The 21,789-nt window shown below is 51.1% G+C and overlaps 1 protein-coding gene across 1 annotated transcript; it reads right to left on the bottom strand.

Moving 5' to 3' along the window:
- Positions 1–12,309: 12,309 nt before the first annotated feature.
- On the bottom strand, positions 12,310–14,904 carry LOC144140762 (uncharacterized). The gene is made up of 2 exons (XM_077672325.1): positions 14,505–14,904; positions 12,310–12,341 (listed from the first exon to the last, which is right to left on the bottom strand). The coding sequence occupies exons 1-2, from the start codon at positions 14,902–14,904 to the stop codon at positions 12,310–12,312; spliced, it is 432 nt and encodes a 143-aa protein (XP_077528451.1).
- Positions 14,905–21,789: the final 6,885 nt, after the last annotated feature.

Genomic DNA, 21,789 nt, shown 5'->3' with positions numbered 1-21,789 from the left:
AGGCAAACAGTGAGAGACCAGCGACGAAAAAATGCGCGAAGAAACATATGAAGGCCTACGTCCAATGCCAGGGGGGGGGGGGTATCTACGACATACCACTATCTTGTAAGGGGTCGTACGTGGGACAAACGGGGCGATGCCTCAACGATCGTCTTCGGGAGCACGCCTGCGACGTAAGAAACGCAACAGGTAGCACACTCCCTACTTACGTTGCCAAATGCCCAGGCTTTTCACCTCTGTTTGAGAAAAGCCACGTGCTGGCGCGATACCGCGACCGGATGCGACATGAGATTAGAGAAGCCTGGGAAATGCATGCCCGGAAACATGATTGCGTCAGCGCTCGTTCTGTTGCTCTCACGGGGAAAGAAATTCACTTTATTGGTGATACTGTAGATAAGGCGTGCTAGTTGCTACGATTGTGTTAGTATTCAAGATTACTGTACTTTTTGAAACTGTTTTTAAGTGCGAATGCACTTTATAAGCGACCCCAAACCTTCCACCGCCGGCGGCGGCGGCGGCGGCGGCGGCGGCGTCCGCAGTCCTCCTCTCCCTAGCAACGGCGTGGAGCGGAGAGGAGCGTCGGTAGCAACGGCGCGGTGACGTCACTTCACCACGTGACCGCGCTCGCTCCGCCTCCTCGCCGTGGCTGCGCGGGTGCGCGCCGCTCCCCGCACCACTCCTCGCGCCGTGACGTCATGGTATGACGTCACAGCGCGCCTCCTCTCCCCAGCAGCTGCCGCGCGCCTCTCTCTCCACCGTGACGTCACACTCTCTCCTCTCCCCCTCGCTCGGTTGCAGCTGCCGTGCGCCGCTGTCCCTCTCCCCTTGCGCTCGCCTCCTCTCTCAGCCACCTGGCTCGGCGCGCTCGGCGCGGCGTACCCCCCTATATATGCAGCGATAAACTGCCAGACCTCCGTGGGTCCGCTCGCGCGCGCTCACGGGCGAATGCCAACGGATTTTAACTTTACTCCCCCTCATAGCATCACCCCGTGCATTCGCACTTAACCATGTTCACACTCGGGGAAATGCTTGGGAGTTTTTTTTTTTTTGTATTCTTCAGTTGTTATTTCTTTCTTCACGCGTCACTTTCTTTCCGTATTTATTGCCCGTTCAGTGACAATAAAGTCAGTTGTTAGTCAGCGCCCTGTCTGTGTGCCCTTTCTTTAGTCCTGTTTCTAGCGCTGTTTTATAAGCAAGTTATGTACCCACTGGCCGCCTTCAATCTGTGTTGCAGTATATTTCCGCGTTTTATTGATCACCATTTTCCAGTTATACGTGTGACCATGGGGCTAAACATTGGGTAATACAACAATGAATCTGTTTCAATTGGGGCATGGAAAAATTAGCAGGGATTTCTTGTTGCTGAGGTACCAGTATATGGCTACCTCGGCACTTTCTGCCAAACTTTCAAGATATGTCCCCGAAATCCGATGGCTTTTCTGTGGCAACAACGTTTATACTAAACGTGCAGCTTCTCGACATGGTGTTTAAAATCATGCGTTCTCGTGAGTGTGGATGTCAGCAGGTCGAGCTACCAAAGTGAAGAAACATTTGCAATCATTCTAAAGGAGTCACAAGTATACAGACAACCATGGATGCCACCTACTATTGTTACGCTCAACATTAAACATTCAACGAAAGCCTTCGTTCCTACTTTTAAGCACTGTATTTATGGCTTTCACGATGAAATCAGCGTTGTTAAGACACATAAACCAGCTCAGATTATTCAAATTAATGACATAAAATGTTAAGAATGCGAAGAAATTTAGGACCTGTTTTTTTGTGGAACTCTTATAACAAAATCAAAAATCAGAAAAAAGATGTGTTATCCGCAATTCAAAATATAGCGGCTCCTAGGCAGACGGTAATCGAGCTTTGGTTGCTGATAGCCAAAAGCTGTGAAAGTACGCCGCAGTTATTTCTAATACTGTCGAAATTAAGAGCAGCCGAAACGCAAGGACATCTCTGGAAGGGCAATGATTCAACACACCGTGCATGCAGCTTTCCGGTTACCAACAGAAGTGTTCATCGTCAAGCACAATACTTCATAATTCGTGTATACATTTTACCGTCAGGATAATTACAGACACGCTGTTTAGATGATCATTTATGGCTTTTCTTTTTCCAGAAAAGGGTACGTTGCCGCCCAGTGGGTGTGAAATGTACGCCTTCCAGGAAGGTCGAGATGGCTCGCTTCGGTTCCTGAACAACAGCCGGGTGCGGTGCTCGAGGTGGGAATACGGCCTGAAGGGCAACACCAATACCCTGACGAACACGTTAAGCACCCGGGAGCAGCAATCGCTGAGGCAGTTGAGCACTGGGAGATCGAGCATGAGTGGTTGCAGAAAATGCGCGACACCACGCTACAGCCTTTCCAGGTTTCTTGTAGGGTGGGAGGCAAACCGCCTGGAAGCGTAGTTGGTTAAGCGAGTTTTTGCAGTGTGGGTAGCAGCAGTTGCCTTCTCTGAATATAACGTGCACCCCTCACATCTAAGTCAATTTCTTATGGAGGAAGTTGCGTTTAGAGACACGCATGGTTCCAGGTGAAACGAACTCCGTGGCTAACTGTGAATAAACAAATTCTGAACATAGTAAGTTAAACACTCGGCAGAATTTGCCGACATAAATCGAATAGGTAGTCATAATACCCAGTGCTGTTTGGTTTGTATTTTTTACAAGTCATTGTTTAAAACAAAGTTAGGGCTTGCACAATTATTTTAATGTTTTTTCCAAACGTCAATGTCGTAGCAACGCCGCGACACCCATGATGCTCCTCGTTGGTGGCGGCACTGCTGTCTCTGGTACGCGTCAAAAGATCTTACTTGGTTTAATGGCTCCTAAAACGCGTTTTGAACTTGCCATAATGTAGAATGGATTGTAAAACACCTCTTTGCCGTTAGTCGTCAATGGCATCTGTGCCAAGTGTAGCTGTTCGGTGAGAAGCGGAAAGCTCGCAGTTACACAGCAAAATTTGTATCCGACTTCCGCTGCTGATTTTGGACCGCGGCAATCAATATGCTCGCTTCTGTCACAACGCGGAGGCGAAGGAATGCGCCCTCCTTGCGCCCACCGCTCAGTGTGCGCGGGATCGGTCTATCTTAATTATGCAGCATTGTATGCAGCAGGCACACGCAGTCTGGCTTTGCACTTTTAGATGCGACGCATCTCATTCACTCGCCTTGTCCCTACATCCATCGGGCGTTGTTGTCGGCGTTGTCGGCGTCCGCCCCTCCCCCATTCTCCTCGCCGCGCCAGCTGCGCTCTCCGTCGCTCACCCGCCTCCTCTACGATAGCGAGGGGCATTGGATTGGATTGGCTTGGCTTGGATTGGATTGGGTTGGCTTATCTTGGCTTGGCTTGGATTGGATTAGATTTGGACTTTAATCTTTAATCCAATCCATTGGATTAAAGTGGATTCTGTTGGATTGTCTTGCGTCATAGCTGCGGCAGACGCACTGGCGCCGGAACATGTGCAGCACTATCTCTTCCGCGGTCTCCTCTCCTTCGGGCGCGCTGCGCATATAACCGGTGTGCCGCTTTCCGGCGGCCTTTCGGTCGACGGTTGCTCTCCGCTTGCGCTTGAACCCCCCTCAGCATCGCATCACACCAGGGTTCCCGCGAGGGGAGGTGCGCGTATCTTTTCTTTAAAAAGGTCTTGTCGCACTAAGCGTCGCAAGTCGTGGGAGTAGCTAGTCTCAATACACGGGTTTACCCTGCTCGAGTACGCCTACCTTTCTCTCTGTACTGCACAGAATGGCCTCCGGCCGCTGCTGTGAAGGCAGACTCAACATATCGGTGAGCAATGTTAGCGATCGCGTTTCGTGACGACACCTTTAATATTACTTTTCAATTGTAGTTGGAGATGATAAAAAAATGTCAATGTTCAGTCGTCACCTTCAAAGCCAGAGAAAAACTTACCAAAGTTAATAGAACTTGTTGTTGGGCTAGTTGGTTGATGTTGGTTGAAGACCAGACCGGAGTTGGGCTAGTTGGTTCAAGACCAGACGGGAGCGCTAGTCCCTCTGGTCTTGCTGTGTCTTTGTCGAATTTTTGCGCTCAAATTTCCACTTGAAAACTTACCAAAGGTTGCGATCGGGTGCCACCAAAATATAACTGGGCCGAGCTTGGCCACAGCTTATTCAGGTCTCAGCGTCGCACAAGCGAACATCCTTGCAATTTTGTAAATGACGCTTTGCTACTGTCGCACAGAGAAGAAATGCGGAGGTGATGCAAGATATCCGACTTCTCGTAAAAATATTTTTGAACCCGTATGCGGTATCGGCGCCGCACTGCAACCAATGACAATGCTCGCACGCGATGGAGAGGATTTATCTTGAGCACCTCTACCATTTCAGCCACAGAAAAAGGTAGTTTGGCTGCTAGCACCTGGCCGTACCTATTATAAGAGCAGCTCATTGCGCGTGCTACAGATATCGGTCATGGCGTAGTTGTTCGCTTACCTACGCATGGCTGGGCCTGTGCCGGTCCTAAGCTAATTTGTCTTCAGTAGGACGTGTTGTTGGACGAGTTCGCTCATACAAAATAGCCCAGCAAAATGACAAGGATGGCGAACGGACAGGATAATGCCCGTGCTGCCCATTTTCGGTCCTTGTCTTTGCTGCGGAAAATCTTATTTCCTAATTTTTCCCTCCATTTCAAATTTTTACAAACGGCTGTCGAGACAAGGACAGAGGAGATACATTTTATTATGCTACAACCTTCCTAATACTAAATGCGCCTACAAAATTCCTACGGGGGTAGATACCTCCAACTGCGGTGTGCGGGTCTCAATGCACTTCGTATATTCGGCAAATATGCTAGTGTCGTATGGGATCCTTGTGAAACAGGGTTAATCAATAGGCTTGAAAGAGTCCAACGAAGAGCAGCCCGATTTGTTTTGTCTCGTTACTCGCGAACCGATTCCTTTACTGAAATGTTGCCATTACTAAATTTACGCTCCCTAGCCGAACGACGCCGCCTAGATGGACTAAGGTTTCTGTTCTCGCTCTGGAAAAAGCATTTTAAAATAGACACCTCTCAATACTTATTACCACTACGAGGCAGAACCCTAAGACATACACATGAACATATTTTCCTAAGACGTACACATGAACATATTTTCCGGATCTCAACTACAAATTAATGCATACGCCAACTCATTTCCCCCCCCCCATGATAAAAGAATGGAACGCACTACCAACAACCGTTATCCAGAGTTACTTTGTAACAAAGTTTAAGGACAAACTGAAGCGAGTGATGTCCCAAGCAAAAAGTGCATCGTAAAAAAAATCTACCAAACTGGTTCTGTTTGTTTGCTAATAGATATTACTTTTAGGTTTGTTTAGTTATACTTCTGCGGTGTTAAATTCATACATTTTGAAGTGTACAATGTATAATTCTGTATAATGTACTTTCTTGTTGTTATTTTTGGCTGTAACCCCACCCCTGTAACGGCATCTGGGCGAAGAGTTTGCCTAAATAATTAAAAATAAATCGAGGTTCTTTCAGGACTTAATTAACACCATCTATTTGAGGTGACATTATAAACCGTTCGCCATCTCTGCTTGCACTACATACAGATACTATAGTGACTGCCCTAAACAGTAAACTTCAGTAAATAATTGAATATCCAAGTGTAACACCTACACTATAAGGAACTAGCGTGGTTCAGCCTCTGCATAATTTTGTCACGGGACATATAGGTGCGATATACCCCACAGCGTCATTACGAAGACCAGCGACGACGACGACGAAGAAAGTGCTGGCAGACCCTGCGCTGGCTGTCTGATCTCCGCCGTGTAAATACTGTAAATAGATTGTTCACCTTCCTCATTGTTCGTCTCATCTGCTCTGCCACCACGTTACATGTCACAAGACAATATTTTGTTTAGGCAATCCTTGCCGCCAACAAGGGCGATTCGTTGGATGGCAGCAACGCACATGCAAATTGGCAGAGAAATGTGATCTCCGCTGTGAACGTGCTCAAGTGTAACGACCTGCTTCCACTTTCAGGCCTGCACCGGGAAAACAGAACTTTTAAGGTAAACCGTAGGCTAGACAGTGTCATTCACCAAAATATGATTGTTAACTCCATGGATAGGTCAATCTAAAGAATTATGGTGATTGTCGTAGCGTGAACGCACCTCAATTGCTCGCTTTAAACCGTATTCAAGGTAGAAAAGATAATTTCATACAACTCATAACCAAATCCAAATCTGGATGATTGTTATCGAATATTTGAAATGTCATCCAGGTAATGTGCCCTGTACACACATTTGAACTTCGGAATCACAAACAAATTTCAGCCTCACTCGCTGCATTTTGTCGCTGGGCCACGCAAATAAAATGAAAACTAACGCTTCACCACGCATTCGTAACGGCGAGGCAAGCCAGCAGTGTTTTACGAAAACCACGAGTAAAGATGGTTGTGGTTCGTTTCCCCGAAGTCCGGTGTCGATCAGGAACCCAATCGCCCGGGCTCCAATTGATTTGGCAGGAGGCTGTCAGGGCGATGGTGTTGAAGTTCTTGGAGATGGCGGTCGAATTGACGAACTCGAGGCGTTGAGGTTGATTAAGTGAAACGAAAGTTTATATACAGCTATTTACAGTAGGTAACTGGGTACATGAGTAATGACAAGAAAAACTTCAAACTTCAGCTAGACGAGTGCGCAAACTTCCGAGTGCGCACAAATCACTCGAGCTCCTCAACTTCGTCTAACTCTCCTATCCTGGGAGCGTACACAAACCGCTCGAGAAACGACGGCCGAGACTCTGTCTCGCCGCAAGATCCGTCTAGTTGCCCGGTACAGCGCTGTACCCTAAACCTCCGACGCGATCTTAACCTCTAACCTAGGGGGCTCACAAATCCCAACCTAGATTTAACGGTCGAGACTCCTTGTCCCGCCGGGAACTGCCCAGCTCAGCGCTCAAACAAGAACGACTTCCAACGGCCAAGTTCGGCCTTATAACACCTCGAGATTACCCTCTCTCGGGAACGCCCCTGTAGCGTTCGTACACGCGTAAGGGAGTGCCCAAATTCACGTAGACAGCTGCCACTCAGCGCGCTACGGAATATTAAATGAGGCGCGGCATACTTTAGGTCAACGGCACGCTCGTGGACAAGCAGGTGCGCGCGACCCCGCGGGGTGAGAGCGAAAGGTGGCCACAGTGCACTGGGCCACGCGGGGCGCGTTAACAATGGTGTCCGGCGCGGCGCGCGCTTCGGCGCCGGTAATTCCACTACCCGTGCGCGCCGTTACAAATCGGCGTCGACTGCTCTGCAGTGTCAGACAGACATACGTCGTCAGACAGAGTGGCGGGTTCTCACGCGCCGCCTGGGCGCCTGGCCGCTGATCTCATAAGTGGACCTTACAGCACGCATAAGTGCGCAGGTGTGCAGAAGCGCGACGAAGTTGGTCACTGGTAGAGATCGGACTCGTCGGGGTTGGTATTGAGACCATGTCGCAAAACAATCGGGAGTATCCAGCTCGTACGCACACTTTATTCTCTCTACAACCTCTGGAAGCCGCGAAGCCAGTCCAACAAGAGCCAGCCTCTGCCTACAAGGTTTACCACCCGAGCTCGGTCTACTACCGGAGAAAGCGAAGAAGAAAGACGTCGCAACCAGCACCATGGTCAACCAAGCCAATCCTCCCGTCGTTCAGCAGCAACCTCGGGAGCCCCCATCATTCCGAGGATCCCCTGGTGAAGATGCGGAAGAGTGGCTGGAGAAGCTGGAGCGCGTCCGAAGTTTCAACCGATGGGATCATGAAGAAACTCTGCTGCAAGTGTTTTAGATGCAAAGAATCTTTTGCTCGGGGCTATGTCTGTTGTCCGTTGTCCGTTGGCGTCCGCACCTCTCCTTCGGATCCCCCTCTCCACGCCACCTGTGCGATAATTCCCTTCTCACTCCGTCGTCCCCTCCACGCCAGCTGCGCGGTAGCCCGCTACTCTCTCCGTCATCCTCTCCACGCCAGCTGTGCGATAGCGCGCTGCTCCCTCCGTCCTCCTCTCCACGCCAGCTGCGCGATAGCGCGCGCATGCGCGCCTCTTCCTCCGTCCTCCACTCCACGCCAGCGCTATATATAACCGCGTGCACACGCCGCTACCTCAGTTGCTTCGTCGGATGAGTCTCGCTCCGGCGTCTGATAAGTACCGACAGTCCTGCTTGCGGATTGGCTGACACAAGTTCAGCCAGCAACAGCCAACCAGTTAACAGAGCCGTTTGTCAGAGGGGAACCCTGAGGTGATGCGAAGCATCGCGGAGTTTCCAACAACGTTCACGCGATGTGGGTAGCCAACGCAAGTGAAAATAAAGGGAACTCTGCGATGCTTCGCATCACCTCAGGGTTCCCCTCGGGAAGGTGGTGTATTTTTTTTTCTACCTCGGAGACTCGGCTAAAGTCTGGTTTGAAAATCACGAGAGCTCGCTAGCATCATGTAGCATGTTGAAAGAGGAATTTTTGAAAAATTTCCGCCATCTTCCCCCGAGGGGAACCATGCGGTAGATGCGACGCATCGGGGGTTGCCGTTGCGTTTCCGTTATGTTAGCGTGTCGATTGCTGTTGTTGTGTGTCCTATTTACGCAGCATGTTCACCGCCGATGCGTCGCATCTACCCCATGGTTGCCCTCGCGGGAAGATGGTGTAAATTTTTTAGTCTCCATTTCAAATCATCGGTGGTCACCGGATGATGTCATCGGAGGAGCGCCGGCGGAACGACTGAGCGGAGCGGCGCAGTTACCGCGTTGATATGTACGGTGAGGGGAATGAGAGAGAGCAGCGCGGAGCAGCGCACAGCTGGCACGGCGACGGAGCGAGCGCAGCGGAGCGCTAACACGCAGATGGCGCTGCGGTGAGAACGGCGCTAGCGCGCAGCTGACACGGCGAGAAGAATAGGGGAGAGATGCGGACGCCGCCGGACTACGCCGGAGGGACAATACGGGTGAACGAGATGCGTCGCATCTAAAACATTCACATCTGTCGTACGGAAAGAACGAGCTGAGGTGTTGCTGCAGACGCGAATCGAACACCCTAACGAAGGTGTTGTGGTGTTCGTTGAGGTGATGAAGATGCTGTTCCGACGAGGTGACCCCGAAATGGCAGAAGAGAAGAAGGTGCGCTTTCTCATGCGGGGAGTTAACCAAAAGCTCTCAAGTGGACTCATTCCCAGCCCGCCCAAAACCGTCGCGGAGTTCGTGACAGAGGCTTCGATAATCGAGAGGACCATGGACAATACGAGGCAATACGATCCACCACTGAACGCATTTTCATCCGTGCTTTCCGCGCCGTCGTCAGCGAAGAACTGAGGAGGCTTTTCCAAACCACACTGCAACCCAAGATCGGTTCCATGATCGACGTGATCCGTGAAGAAGTCCAAATCGCACTGGGGACTTCTACGCCGTCGGAAGCACCCCGTGAACCACAAGCAATGGCCTACTCCGCGGCTGTTCGTCCACCCCCACCTGATCCAACCCGTCGTCAAGAAGCCCCGCCGTACCGCCGTCCACTGTCGCCTGCACGACCAAATGCAGCCCAAAACCAGACGCCGAGGATGACCGACGTGTGGCGAACGCCCGATAATGGCCCGCTGTGCTACCACTGCGGAGAGGCCGAACACCTCTGCCATGCGAAGTACTTCTCATCGATGGATCTGAAGACCGGCTACTGGCAAATTGAAGTGGACGAGAGAGACAGACAGAAGACCGTATTTATAAATCCGGATTGTCTATACGAGTTCAAGGTGATGCCGTTTGGGCTGTGCATGGCGCCAGCCACGTTTCAAACAGTTATGGACACTATGCTAGCTGGTCTGAAGTGGCACACCTGCCTCGTATGCCTCGAAGACGTTGTGGTATTCGCGCGGACCTTCGACGAACACCTTGCAAGGTTGGAGACTGTACTCGAGGCCATTCCTACGTCGGGGTTTACGCTGAAGCCCTAAAAATGCCGTTTCGCGTACGAGGAACTTAAGTTTTTGGCCACGTCGTCAACGCCGCGGGAGTCCTACCTGACCCGGAAAAAACTTCAGCCATTGCGAACTTCGGAAAGCCGAAAGACAAGAAGGGCGTGCGAAGATTTCTCGAACTGTGCGCATACTACCGGCGCTTCGTCGCAAACTTTGCACGCATTGCCGGCCACTCACGCGCTTGACGAAAGATAGCACCCCTTTTAGCTTGGAAAGCGACCAAGAAAATGCATTCTGCGAGCTGCAAAAACGCCTGCAAAGCACACCCGTGCTCGCTCATTTCGACGAAGACGCCAAAACGGGAAAGCATGCGGATGCCAGGGATATAGGATTGGGTGCCGTCCTCGTCCAAAAACATAGCTCTTGCGAAAAAGTAATCACCTTCGCCAGCCGTGATCTGTCGAAGGAGGAGAAAAACTACCCAGCACCTGCAGGAGATGTCACGAAGTCAAAGACGATGCAATTGTCTTCAAAGAAAACCCGTTTATTGGAGTGAACTTGTGCTCCCCTAACAACTCAAAGAATACACAGGCGGCGAGGCAGCAGTCCAAAAAAGTGACGTGCGTAGACGAGCGTGGAGAATCGAATGCCGCGGCGTCTGCTCTGGAGGCTTTTATCTTTCGGCGCGAGTGTTTCTGGAACCACCGAGGTACATCCAGAATGTTGAAGATCAAAAGAAGATTATTCTGGGCAAAGTGACGTTAGGGCGAAACAGTCTGTTTAACTGAATGAGATAGCCCGTGCGGTATAAAAATAAATACTGGAAGACGCGCTTCGCTTGGGACACAGATAACAGAGCCGGGCGTGGCCAGGCAGTCAAACAAACAATAAATAAACAAACCCATACATAGCTCGCGGCAATATGGGAACCTATCGGACCCAGCAGCTTTCAGCTACCCGGAAGTCGGTTGTGCAGCGCTCTCTGGGCAGCGCAGGAGCCCTATGAGCTCGCAAAGAGAAAGAGACCTTGTCTGTCCGCTCCTAGGCGAGTACAGCGTGATCGTCAAGTGTTCGGTACGGCCTGTCTTTGAACAAAGGGACTAACCCCTGAATTCATAGATCTATCTTAAACTTAGGCAGCGAGCGGAGTTCCAGAAACGTCCGCTGCAAGATAGCTGGCAGCTTGAAAGGGCTCAAAACCACCTTCACGTTTCATAGAAGTTGGGGCGAACTTGCTTCGTCAAGTCGTGTAGCGACTTGATCCGGTAGGCGCTGGACGCGGCTGGGACCGAGAGTAATTAGGAATTATTTGTTTTATATTAGTGCAGAGTCATAAAACAGTCGCTTTTAATAAAAATACCCACAGTAATGGTTCACAATGTGCTGCTTATACAACTAGAAATCCACAATCATCTACATTGAAAGCATTCACGTGTTTGGACATTGATGAATGTAATCTGGCAAACTGGGGACTCTCAATCGAGCCGCGTCGTCGTTCGTGACAGCGTTTCGTTCGGTTCATTTGTGTTTCTTCATGCAGCGTGCAGCGAAAAGATTTAGGAAACGTGCAGAAGAGTTACACAAACTGAAAAGACTCTTGTTGTGTCACTTGTGAAGATGTGACGAAGCAAGTTAAGGCGCATGAAGACGGTCGTTGCAGCAAAGGCTGCCCAGTGGTGAGCGGATGCTACGGAATGTTAACTCCATCTTTGTTGCTTCGTCTTCACGAAACACGACGCGGAACCACTGCACAATAGTGCAACCACATGAAGCGGAAGTGGAATGGGGAACTTTCCAGCAGAAAAAATTGAGGACTGGTAAGTAACTTGTTTTCACTTTCGTTGAAAGACATATATTGGTAGTATATATCAGTAGTGCTGTCATGCCTGGGCCGGCGGGGACTGAGGGTGGCCGGAAGATAACAACACAGCACGCAGATCGCCGTGATAGTGAACGCTTTATTTTGTGAGCCTCGCCATTTTATAACGGTGGTTCACGGAAAGGAAAAACCACGCGAGGTAGTGACGTCACGATACCGAGCCTGCAAGTTTGCAACGTCAGGATACAACAATCTCCCACCCTTAAGGTGAATAACGGTCTATTGGTTTCTTCTTACGGCGAGATCATCGTAGTTGCGGAACCAGGTTGTCTTCACCGGGAACGGGATGCCCCAGTGCCACTTGTTCCTCAGGATGCACCAACGCCGTTTCTTGCACCGACGCTGCTTGTTTCGAAGAGGCCTTCGTCACTTTGGCTGGGCTCTGACGTGGGCGAACTTGATCCTAGTGTCGCTGCAGCTCACCTTCATCCGTTTGCATTGTGACCATGCGGGAGCCCGTGGTTCCTTTTACAGTTCCTGGAAGCCAGCGTTCTCCTTCGCCGAAATTGTGTGTCCAGACAGAGTCACCAGGGCCAGGCGTACTTTCGCTGTCCTCCTGGGTACAGAACGGAAAAGACAGAGGCGGAGGAAGGCGGGTGTCTAGGCGCGACCGAATTTGGTATCCCAAGAGCCGCTGGGACGGGGAGTGTCCGTCTTCCTGAGGTGTTCTTCAATAGTTAAAAAGAAGCTTCCCTAAACCCGTAGGTAGACTGCCCACCTGAAGCTTCTTTAAACGGTCCTTAATGGTCCGAATGGCTTTTTCATCTAGACCATTTGATTGCGGGTGGTACGGCGCCGTACGTAAGTGTTTGACGTTGTTTCCAGCCAGAAACTTGGCAAATCGGTCGGGCGTAAGCTGGGTTCTATTGTCGCTTACCACCGTTCTAGGTATACCTAACCGGCTGAAGATCTGGTGCAGTGCCGTGATAGTAGCCTCGGCCGTGGCGTGCGGCATGGTGACTGCCTCTATTTACTTGGTGTGCGAATCCACCACCACCAAAATCATCATGCCGTTCAGTGGCCCTGCAAAATCAACATGCAGCCGGGACCAGATCTGCGTCATCGGCCAATTAACAGGTGGCTTCGCCGGTGGCATAGGCCGAAATATACACACGAGGGGCAATTACTCGCCATTTGTTCGATGTCACTATCCAAACGTGGCCACCAGACACTCGTGCGAGCCACCGCCTTCATTGCACAGACCCCCTGGTGAGTCTCGTGAAGACGTTCCAGCATCTGTTCCCGTGCAGCAGCCGGCACGATGACTGGATGGCCCCAATACACGGGACCATGAACCACCGTCAGCTCCAACTTCCTTGACAGATACGGTTGCAAGCGCGGATCGGATCCTTTCCGATCACGTGGCCAGCCGTTGAGTATGAAAGTTCGAACTGTCTGGAGTAGCTCGTCCTTGGAAGTCATCTGCCGGAGCACCTGTGACGAAAGATGCGTGTTGTCAAATTGTTTCAACGAATGCACGTACTCTGGAAGCTCCTCGGCGACTTCCTCCGGGGTGTTCAAGGGAAGTCGACTGAGGGCGTCCGCGTTTTAGTTGTCAGGCCCGGGCTTGTACTCGATCTTGTACAGATGGGCTTCAAGGAGCAAAGCCCAACGCTGGATCCGGGCCGCGGCCTGGAGTGGCGTGGGGCGGTCTTCTCGGAACAGATCCACCAATGGCTTGGGATTGGTAACAAGTATAAAAGATCGCCCAAGCAGGTAGTGTCGAAACTTTGTAACCCCAAACACCAACGCCAACGCCTCTCGCCCGAGTTGCGAATAATTTCGTTCCGCCTTAGACAGCCTTCGTGAGCGGAGCCCAATCGGCTTGTCGATGCTTCCGACTCGATGAGAGAGCACCGCTCCTATGCCGTGCGGTGACGCGTCACACTCGAGGCGCAGTGGCTTGGTGGGATCAAAATGCGTTAGCATCTTGGCTTGCCGTGTTTGCTAAAGACGTCAGCACCGAGGATGGTAGAGCGAACGTCCGCAACCGCAAAAAGCCACGGAAAAGTTCTGCGAAAGCGCAGGTTACAAGTCAGCGACAGCTGCGTGAACACGGGAATGCGTGTGCCGTTCACTTCCTGGAAGTACAAGTCTGCGCTGGAGGTGCGGTTGTGGTGTGAAGCTGGCAAGACGCTTACTCGCGCTCCGGCGTCGACGAGGAGCTTTTATCCGCTGGTGCGATCAACGATGTAAAACCGGCGACATTCTTCAATGGGGTCAGAACCCCTTGTCACCCCTAAAGGTCTGCCGGGCCGTTTGGCATCCATGAGAATGGCAACAGGCAGTGGCGAGCGTCTGTGCCGAAACGGTGGTTGTAGAAGCACACACCGGACGAGGAAGATGGGCTGCGTCCACGAACGGCATCGCGGCGTCCGGAAAACCTAGCGGTCGCGTCGTCGGAGTGACGGCCTAGCAGAATGTGTTGAGCTGTTTTGCCTCGTCACCACGACGACGAGTTGCTGCAGTCGTTCGCGCAGTTGATCGACATTGGTAGGCGCCGCAGACGCACCTTCGCCGGCAGGAGCTAGCGTCGTGCGAGGGGTGGACGATTTTGACGTCGTGATCACAGCAGCAACACGTGAAGCAGCGGTGCAACTTCCATTTCCTGGTCGGCCAGGGACGTGAGCGAAGGGACATCCGTGGATGTCGTGGTTGCGAGAACCATTTGCACGTTCGCAGGCAGGCGCTGCAGAAAGAGCTTCCATGGTTTGGCCACGTGAGCCGATGAGTTGCGTCGTGCGGCGCAAGAGTTGGCTCGGTCTGCGGTCGCCGAGCTCTTCGGTGAAAAGTAGTTGCTGTATGCAGGTCCGCTCAGATGCTGCTGTTCGTTCGAGAAGTGCTGCTTTGAGCTTGTCGTAGGCCCTTGCAGGAGGGTTGCGGATGAAGGAGGCGAGAGTGTCCGCCACCTCTTCCGCAGCAGCCCCGGGTAGAGCTTTCACGACGTAGTGAACCTTGCGGTTTTGGGAGGTGATGCCAGACAGCGCGAACTGTGACTCGGCCTGGAGGAAACAGATAGCCAGGTTTTGCTGCCAATACGGCGGCAAGTGGATAGCCACGGGCGCAGTTTCGTTGCCGGCTGCGTGCGGTGCTCGCTGGCCCTGGTTGTTGCTGGACATGGCTGTGCAACTTTGCTGGGAGGGATATCACTTCCGGGTCACCAACTGTAGAGCGCATGCCATGGAGGCATTAGAGAGGACCCGACCACGCAGTAAAGCCAATTTTATTAGGAACGCAGGGGGGTCTCCATAAACTGATGCCAGGGGCGCGCGAGCCCTTCGGCGGGAGAGCGCGCTCATTGGCCTACTTCACGCTGCTGCAGCTGAGACTATGGCTTGCCGTTATACAAGACTCCAGATGGCTTTCCACCGATAACCTTCACCGTTTGACAGACACGGCAGGATCGGCTATTGCGGCTAGATATACATACAACTTGCGAAGTGCAAACACGACGGCGAGGCATTCTCTTTCCGTCATGGAATACTTCCTTTCAGCAGTAAGCCGGGAGCGGCTACAGAAAGCCAGTGGCCTCAGCATACAATGGTATCCCTGTAGGAGGAGAGCCCCATTTCCAGATCGCTCGCGTCTGTTTGCACAACGAACTCTCTCGTCATGTCGGGTAGGGTAAGCTGGGCTGTCTCCGCAATGACGGTGGACAGGCGACGAAACGCCGGTTCATGTTCGGGCTCCCGTCTCCACGCGGCAGATTTCGACAAGAACTTTGTCAGGGGTGTCTGCACGCGAGCACAGTGCGGAGTGAATGGCCGGTAGAAACCGACCATTCCCAGGAAGTGGTAGAGGTCGTGCATGACCTTCGGCGTAGGAAATTCAAGGATTGTTCTGCGCTTGTCCCGATCAGGCTCAACGGAAATGCCGCCAAGCGTAAACGCTAGCATTGAGACTCGGGTCTGCGCAACGTGGGCTTTCGGCGAGTTCAACGTCATACCCGCAGCCCGCACCCTCTGGAGCACGTCACAGACATGGCGCGGGTGCACTTCAAAGGTTCCTATATAAATCACGACCATTTGGCTTCCGCAGGACGCGGTCTATGAGCCTCTGAAACGTTGCAGAACCATTGCAGTGCCCAAAAGGCATGCGATTGAACTCAAACAACCCTCTCGTGAAAGTAGTTTTGCTTTGACCATTCTCATCCATCCGGACCTGTAGGTACCTTTTTGAGGCATCCAGCGTGGTAAAATACCTCGCACCTTTCAGGTTTCCTGCTACGGAGCTGATCTTGGGGAGCGGATCTTGGGGAGTGGCATACTTTCGAGTCAGTTCTTTCACGCTGCGGTAATCAACGCACAGCCGATAGCTGCCATCTTCCTTAAGCAACAGCGCAATTGGAGAAGCCCAGGCGCTGCTAGAGTGGCGATTTACTCCATCCGTTAGCACCTTGTCCACCAGCGCATCGGTGACCCGCCTTTTGGACTGGCAGATGGGCCTTGGATTGCACTTGAGAGGAAGCGAGTATAGAGTTTCGATCCTGTGAGTCACAAGGTAGGCGCAGACAGGTTGCTTGGTAAAAACATCGTCATACCGATTTAGCACTCTCGTGAGACGGACCGTCCGCGAAGGACCCAAGTCAACCACATTGGCGATGAGTGGATACGGTGCTCTGTGCTTAGTGGTTCGATCCCATTGGGGATAGGAAAAGGCTCATCTTGCAGCGCCAGGAATTTTCACAGAGTGCTCAACGCCGCAGGCATCCGACGCCTTCAGTGGCAGGCATGTGCGACGGCGGGTTAATGAATGGCGCGAGAATGCTGCTGCGCTATAGCCGCCATTCATAATGTCCACGGCATCGTAAAGGGCTTTTCGTTCCTGCTGCGTTGCTTCAGTGTGGATGTGGGCTAGGTGTCGACAGCGGTTAATCCGGGAGATGAACTGGTCAGAAGACGGGGTAACAGGAGGGACCGGTGCAGATAAGAAAGCGTTATCAATAAAGAAGGAAGGGCAATGGCCAAGAAAATTGGTGAGTAGCTAGTGGTGCGCTTAATTGCTGTGTTGTATACGCATAGGTTACAAACGGAAGAATTTGGTCCCAGTTGGTGTGGTCTGGTTTGATACACATAGAGAGCATTTCCGAGAGAGTCCGTTAAAAACGATCCGTGAGGCCGTTCGTCTGAGGATGATAGCTGCTGGTTGTTTTATGAATCGTATCTAGCTTGAAGAGCCACAATTCGGGACAAGAAGGCCTTGCCGCGGTCGCTTAAAAGGACGCGGGATGCACCGTGGCGCAGCAAGATATTCTGCAGCAGAAAGTCAGCGATTTCTTGGGCGCAGCCAGATCGTAGAGGGGCCGTCTCGGCGTACCTGGTTAGATGGTCGACAGCAGTCACTATCCAGCGATAGCCGTTCGGTGTGCTGGGAAGCGGGCCGTACAGGTCAATGCCCACTGCTGCGGCCGCACTCTGCAGCGGCGTAGAGCTCCAGCGAGGCCCCCTACCAGGACTTAACATTTGCCATACGAAGGGGGGTTCATGAGCCATGACACCAAAGAAAAAGAAGTGACGAACGGACACCAAGCTGTACATTGTTTGTTTGTGTTAATTTCATAGTATCAGACAACCGCCAATACGAAGGTGTTCAGCCAGCAGATAAACCAGATCCTCCGCTAACCAGATAAACCAGCATATTCTGATCGTGTCAATGGCACAGTCACCAAAGTTGCGACAAGCGTGGGCTGTGGCTCTCTCTCCACGTCCGAATTCAGTGCACGGCCGTGTCTTTGCAAAAAAACACAAAAAAAGTTCACTCGTATTACCCCTCAGTTCCTATTGCTTTATCGATCAAATTTGTGCTTACCCCAACAGGTTTGAAAGACACCATAGCAAAGCCACAGCCATTTCATGGTATGCGCAAAATCCGGTCCCCTCTCATCGTGACGGCTTCAATGGTAGCATATTTCGTAGATATCGCGACAGGCAAGGCTATTGCCGGGCGAAAACATGTTTTGGAGTCTCGGCGACGAATTTTACGGCTTTGCAATAGCCATTATCACCATCGTCACAACCACATATATGTTTACTCATTGAGCTTGCGCACTCAGTAATTGCTTTCATTGCGTTACATATCGGACACACCCATATCAAGGAGTGGCGTTCTTATGTAGAGTGATCTTTTCACACCTAAATGCCGTTCCCTAGTCTAAAGTGCCTTTGAACTTGTTTTGGTGTGTCAGAGATTTAATGCTAATACGAACTGAGTGTTATGCTACTTTTAACATTGAGAACTGAATACATAGTAGCCCCCTGGGCTGGTATCTGAATAAATGTAAGGCATGCCCTTCTTTCCTTCCCATGTCAACTAGTTCGACCTCGTCTGTGATCGTGTGTGGCTCCGAGCAGCCTCTCAAAGCATCTACATGGTGGGAATTATGATCGGGAACACAGTGTTGAACAGGAAGAGGAAGAGGAAGAGGTCGACGAGGAGCCGGGCAGCAGCCAGAGGAGGAGGAAGTAGAGGAGGTGAAAGGACGAGAACTCTCCTCTTTCCGGGAATAAGTATTTTGAAGTCCCCACACTTTTAACCGGTTTAGCCCTGGCCAATTCCCCCTTGTGGGTAAGTGCCAAAATATTTGAGGACATTATCATCATCATCATCATCATCGGATGGTTGTTTGAGAGAGAGAGAGAGAGAGAGAGAGAAGCTCTTTAATAAAGGAGGAAAGGCAGAGAGGTTTGCCAACATGGGTACGTCGACATGCTACTCTGCAGGAAGGGGAACGGGAAAAAGACAGATGAGTAGTAAAAAGAAGAGTAGTAGGTGAAAGAGGGAAAAAAAGAGAGGGTCATATAAATGGACATGCGGCGTAGCATAGACTGACCGCTTAAGGGGGGCTATAAAGTCTCGGTGGCGCCAATATCTTCAAGATACCCAAATAGAGCATCCAGGACTTTCCGTGGAGATGACGGAGAATGCCATGGTCCAAGTAGCAGGCTCAGCGTAATTGGTCCAGGGTGAAGACATGTGATCCTTTGCTCTAACCGACTCCTTGCGTCAATGTAGGCGGAGCACTCTAGCAGGACATGCTCGACGGTTTCGGGGGCGCCACAGTTGTCGCAATGTGGGCTTGTACTTTGGCCTATGCGATGTAAGTAGGCATTAGTGAACGCCACATTAAGTCGCAGTCTATGAAACAGTGTTTCCCGCCGGCGAGGTAGTCGTTCTGGCAGCCTCAGTCTTATCTGTGGGTCAATTGAGTACAGAAAATCATGATGATGTTCCGGAAGGGTCCATAAGCGGTTTCTTTCTGCTAGAGCTAGGGCCTTGGTCATAGCTGAGGCATCATTTTTTGTAAAGAAAATCTTTCTTTTGTTTTTCATTTCTAGGCCCCTGCGTGCAGCCTCATCTGCTCTCTGATTTCCTAGGACACCACAGTGTCCAGGGAGCCACTGAAAGGTTACGCGATGGCCAGCAGCGTAAGCGAGATGGTGCAGGTATGTTACTTCGCGCTGGATGTGGTCGTGGATGCTGAAGCAGCTAGCACGTCGGAGGCTTTGTAGGGCGGCTTTCGAGTCTGTGAATATGGTCCAGTGTGTCGGTGGCTGAGGAAGTATGTACCAGATGGCTTCTTCAATTCCATAAAGTTCAGCTAGCGTGGACGAAGTCGCTCGCTCAAGCCGGCATGACAGTGATTTGTTAGCTGACGGAATAAAAACTCCTGAAGAACTGCGATCAGATGTTGCCGATCCATCTGTAAAAATATGGGTCGTTGCGGAGTAAAATTTTTGAATATGGGCAAGTGTAAACTGAAGTAGGACAGTTCGGGGTATGCGCTTTTTTGAATCAATTCCAGGTATAGAATGTTTTATGGTAACAGGGGACAAAGTCCATGGCGGAAAACCCAGTGGAATGGTCTGCGGTGCTTGATTTGGTACGGAATTATCAATTGCCCTTATTGTTCGTCCAAAGCTTGAAGCGTCTTGATCCGCACTGCGAGCCAGGAAATGGGTTGTGGCATGTAGTCTGCACCTCAAGTAATTTCGTAGCGTCTCTTGAAGCCGTAACACATCCATGGGGAGGCAGCCAGCTTCTGCAAGGGTCCCACAACATGACGTGCCTGCAGGGAGGCCAAGGCACTTCCTCAGACAGTTGTTCCTTGCCGCTTCCAGCTGTTTTCTGCTTGTCGGGGACAGTGTCTGCAGGACGGGCAGGCTATATCGCAAGATACTATCAACATATGCCTTGAAGAGGAGCACCGCAGAGCGACAATCACTGCCCCAGCGAGTGCCACAAAGATATCCAATAATTTGGGATGCTGCTAAAATTCGTGAGCGTAATCTTTGTACTTCTGGGGACCAGGAGAGGTTTCTGTCTATGACAATGCCAAGGTATCTTTGGGTGCGTACGTACTGCAGAGGCCGGCCACTGAGGATTAGAGGGTATCGGTCCATTCTCTTGCGGGTGAACGCCATTGCGACACTTTTTTCGGAGGAAAGATGGAGTCCTCTCGGCGACAGGTATGCCGCTATTCTTGAAAGAGCCTTCTGCAGCTTCTGCTGTGTGATCCGACGCGATCTTGAAGCACTCCAAACACAGATATCATCCGCGTAGAGTGTGACTTTGACACCCCGGGGAAGAACGCGTTTAAGGTGAATAAGCGTAAGATTAAACAGCAGCGGGCTTAAAACTGCTCCTTGAGGGACGCCTCTATTTACGTCGTAGCATGGTGTGGGGCCTTCTTCTGTGCACATGAAAAGTTTCCGTCCGTCGAGATAGTTCGCAATCCATGCATATAGCCTCCCTCCTAAGCCGAGTGCAATAAGAGATGCTAGGATAGCATCATGGTAAACTGAGTCAAATGCTGACTTGATGTCTAAAAACACTGCAGTTGGGATATGGCCAGAATTAAGTTCTTCTTCTAAGGATGATACGAGTGCAATTATGTTGTCAATGGCCGATCGATTCTGTCGAAAGCCGTTCATTTCAGGGGGGTAAAGTTTCCTGGTTTCGACATACCAATTCATCCTTTTGAATATCATTTTTTCCATTAGTTTTCCAATGCAGCTGAGTAGGGCAATCGGTCGAAAAGAGTCATAACGTGTCGGTGGCTTTCCAGGCTTCAGAACGGAAGTAATCTTCGCTAGCTTCCAATCAGGAGGAACGATTCCATGCAGCCACGTAGCGTTATAGTACTCCAAGAGACGCAAGCGAGAGTGGTGTGATAAATGCGAAATAGCCTCATAAGTAATTTCATCGTAACCAGGAGAAGAGCGTTTTTTGACATCGGAAATAGCCGCATTAAGTTCTTGTATCGAGAACGGGTGATCTAACGCAGGCACAGCAGCTGGAGGGGGACGGAAATAATTGAGCTGTGGGCGCGTCCTTGCGGATGTGGTGGCGGACAGCAGCTTGCAATATTCTTCAGCGGCTTCTCTCTGAGAAATATTCTCATGCAATGACAGCGCGCTGAATGGGCGTAGTTGCGAGATGTTGTTACGCATGCCCTTTACTACACGCCAGATGTGCGACAAAGGCTTGCGAACATCCAATTTCGCGCAAAACTCTTGCCATCGCTGCCTGTTTAACTTCTCTAAATGGCGCCTCACGTGTCTCTGCGCCCTACGTGCGTGCTGCATGTCTTCCAAAGTTTTGGTACGTCGAGCCTTGCGCTCTGCACGCCTGCGAATGGCTCGTAGCCTCTCATACTCCTCATCATTTCTGACATTTGTAGGCCTTTTCGTAACACGCGATGATTCCCGCAGGCAGCGAGCAATTATAGGTATTATGTCGTCATCGCTAGTTGATGCTGTAATGCTATGACCCATGCTCTCTTCATAGGCCTCCCAGTCAGTGCACTTGACCTTCGCTCCTTCTCGGAGCGCGTCTTTGTCAAGGTAAGAAATCAAAACTGGGTAGTGGTCGCTTCCCCTTGTTTCCAGGTCTGTGCACCAGAAGAATTTTGCAGCCCAGCTGCTTGAAATAAAAGAGACGTCAATGCAGCTGCTCACTTTCTCGTTTTTCATGTAAGTGATGCTGCCGTCGTTAAGAGGCTGAAC

Source organism: Haemaphysalis longicornis, unplaced genomic scaffold (genome assembly GCF_048455015.1).
Source record: "Haemaphysalis longicornis isolate Haplotype H1 unplaced genomic scaffold, Haemaphysalis longicornis Haplotype H1 scaffold_1, whole genome shotgun sequence".
Taxonomy (NCBI): Eukaryota; Metazoa; Arthropoda; class Arachnida; order Ixodida; family Ixodidae; genus Haemaphysalis; species Haemaphysalis longicornis.
This window is presented reverse-complemented; position numbering and strand designations above follow the sequence as displayed.

Bases quoted from the DNA above. Each gene is read 5' to 3' on its own strand.
- LOC144140762 (XM_077672325.1), bottom strand. From the start codon at position 14,904: ATGTCCAGCAACAACCAGGGCCAGCGAGCACCGCACGCAGCCGGCAAC. The intron at 12,342-14,504 runs GTGGCCAAACCA...TTCTGTACCCAG, and splicing joins GACGCAACTCATCGGCTCAC to GAGGACAGCGAAAGTACGCC.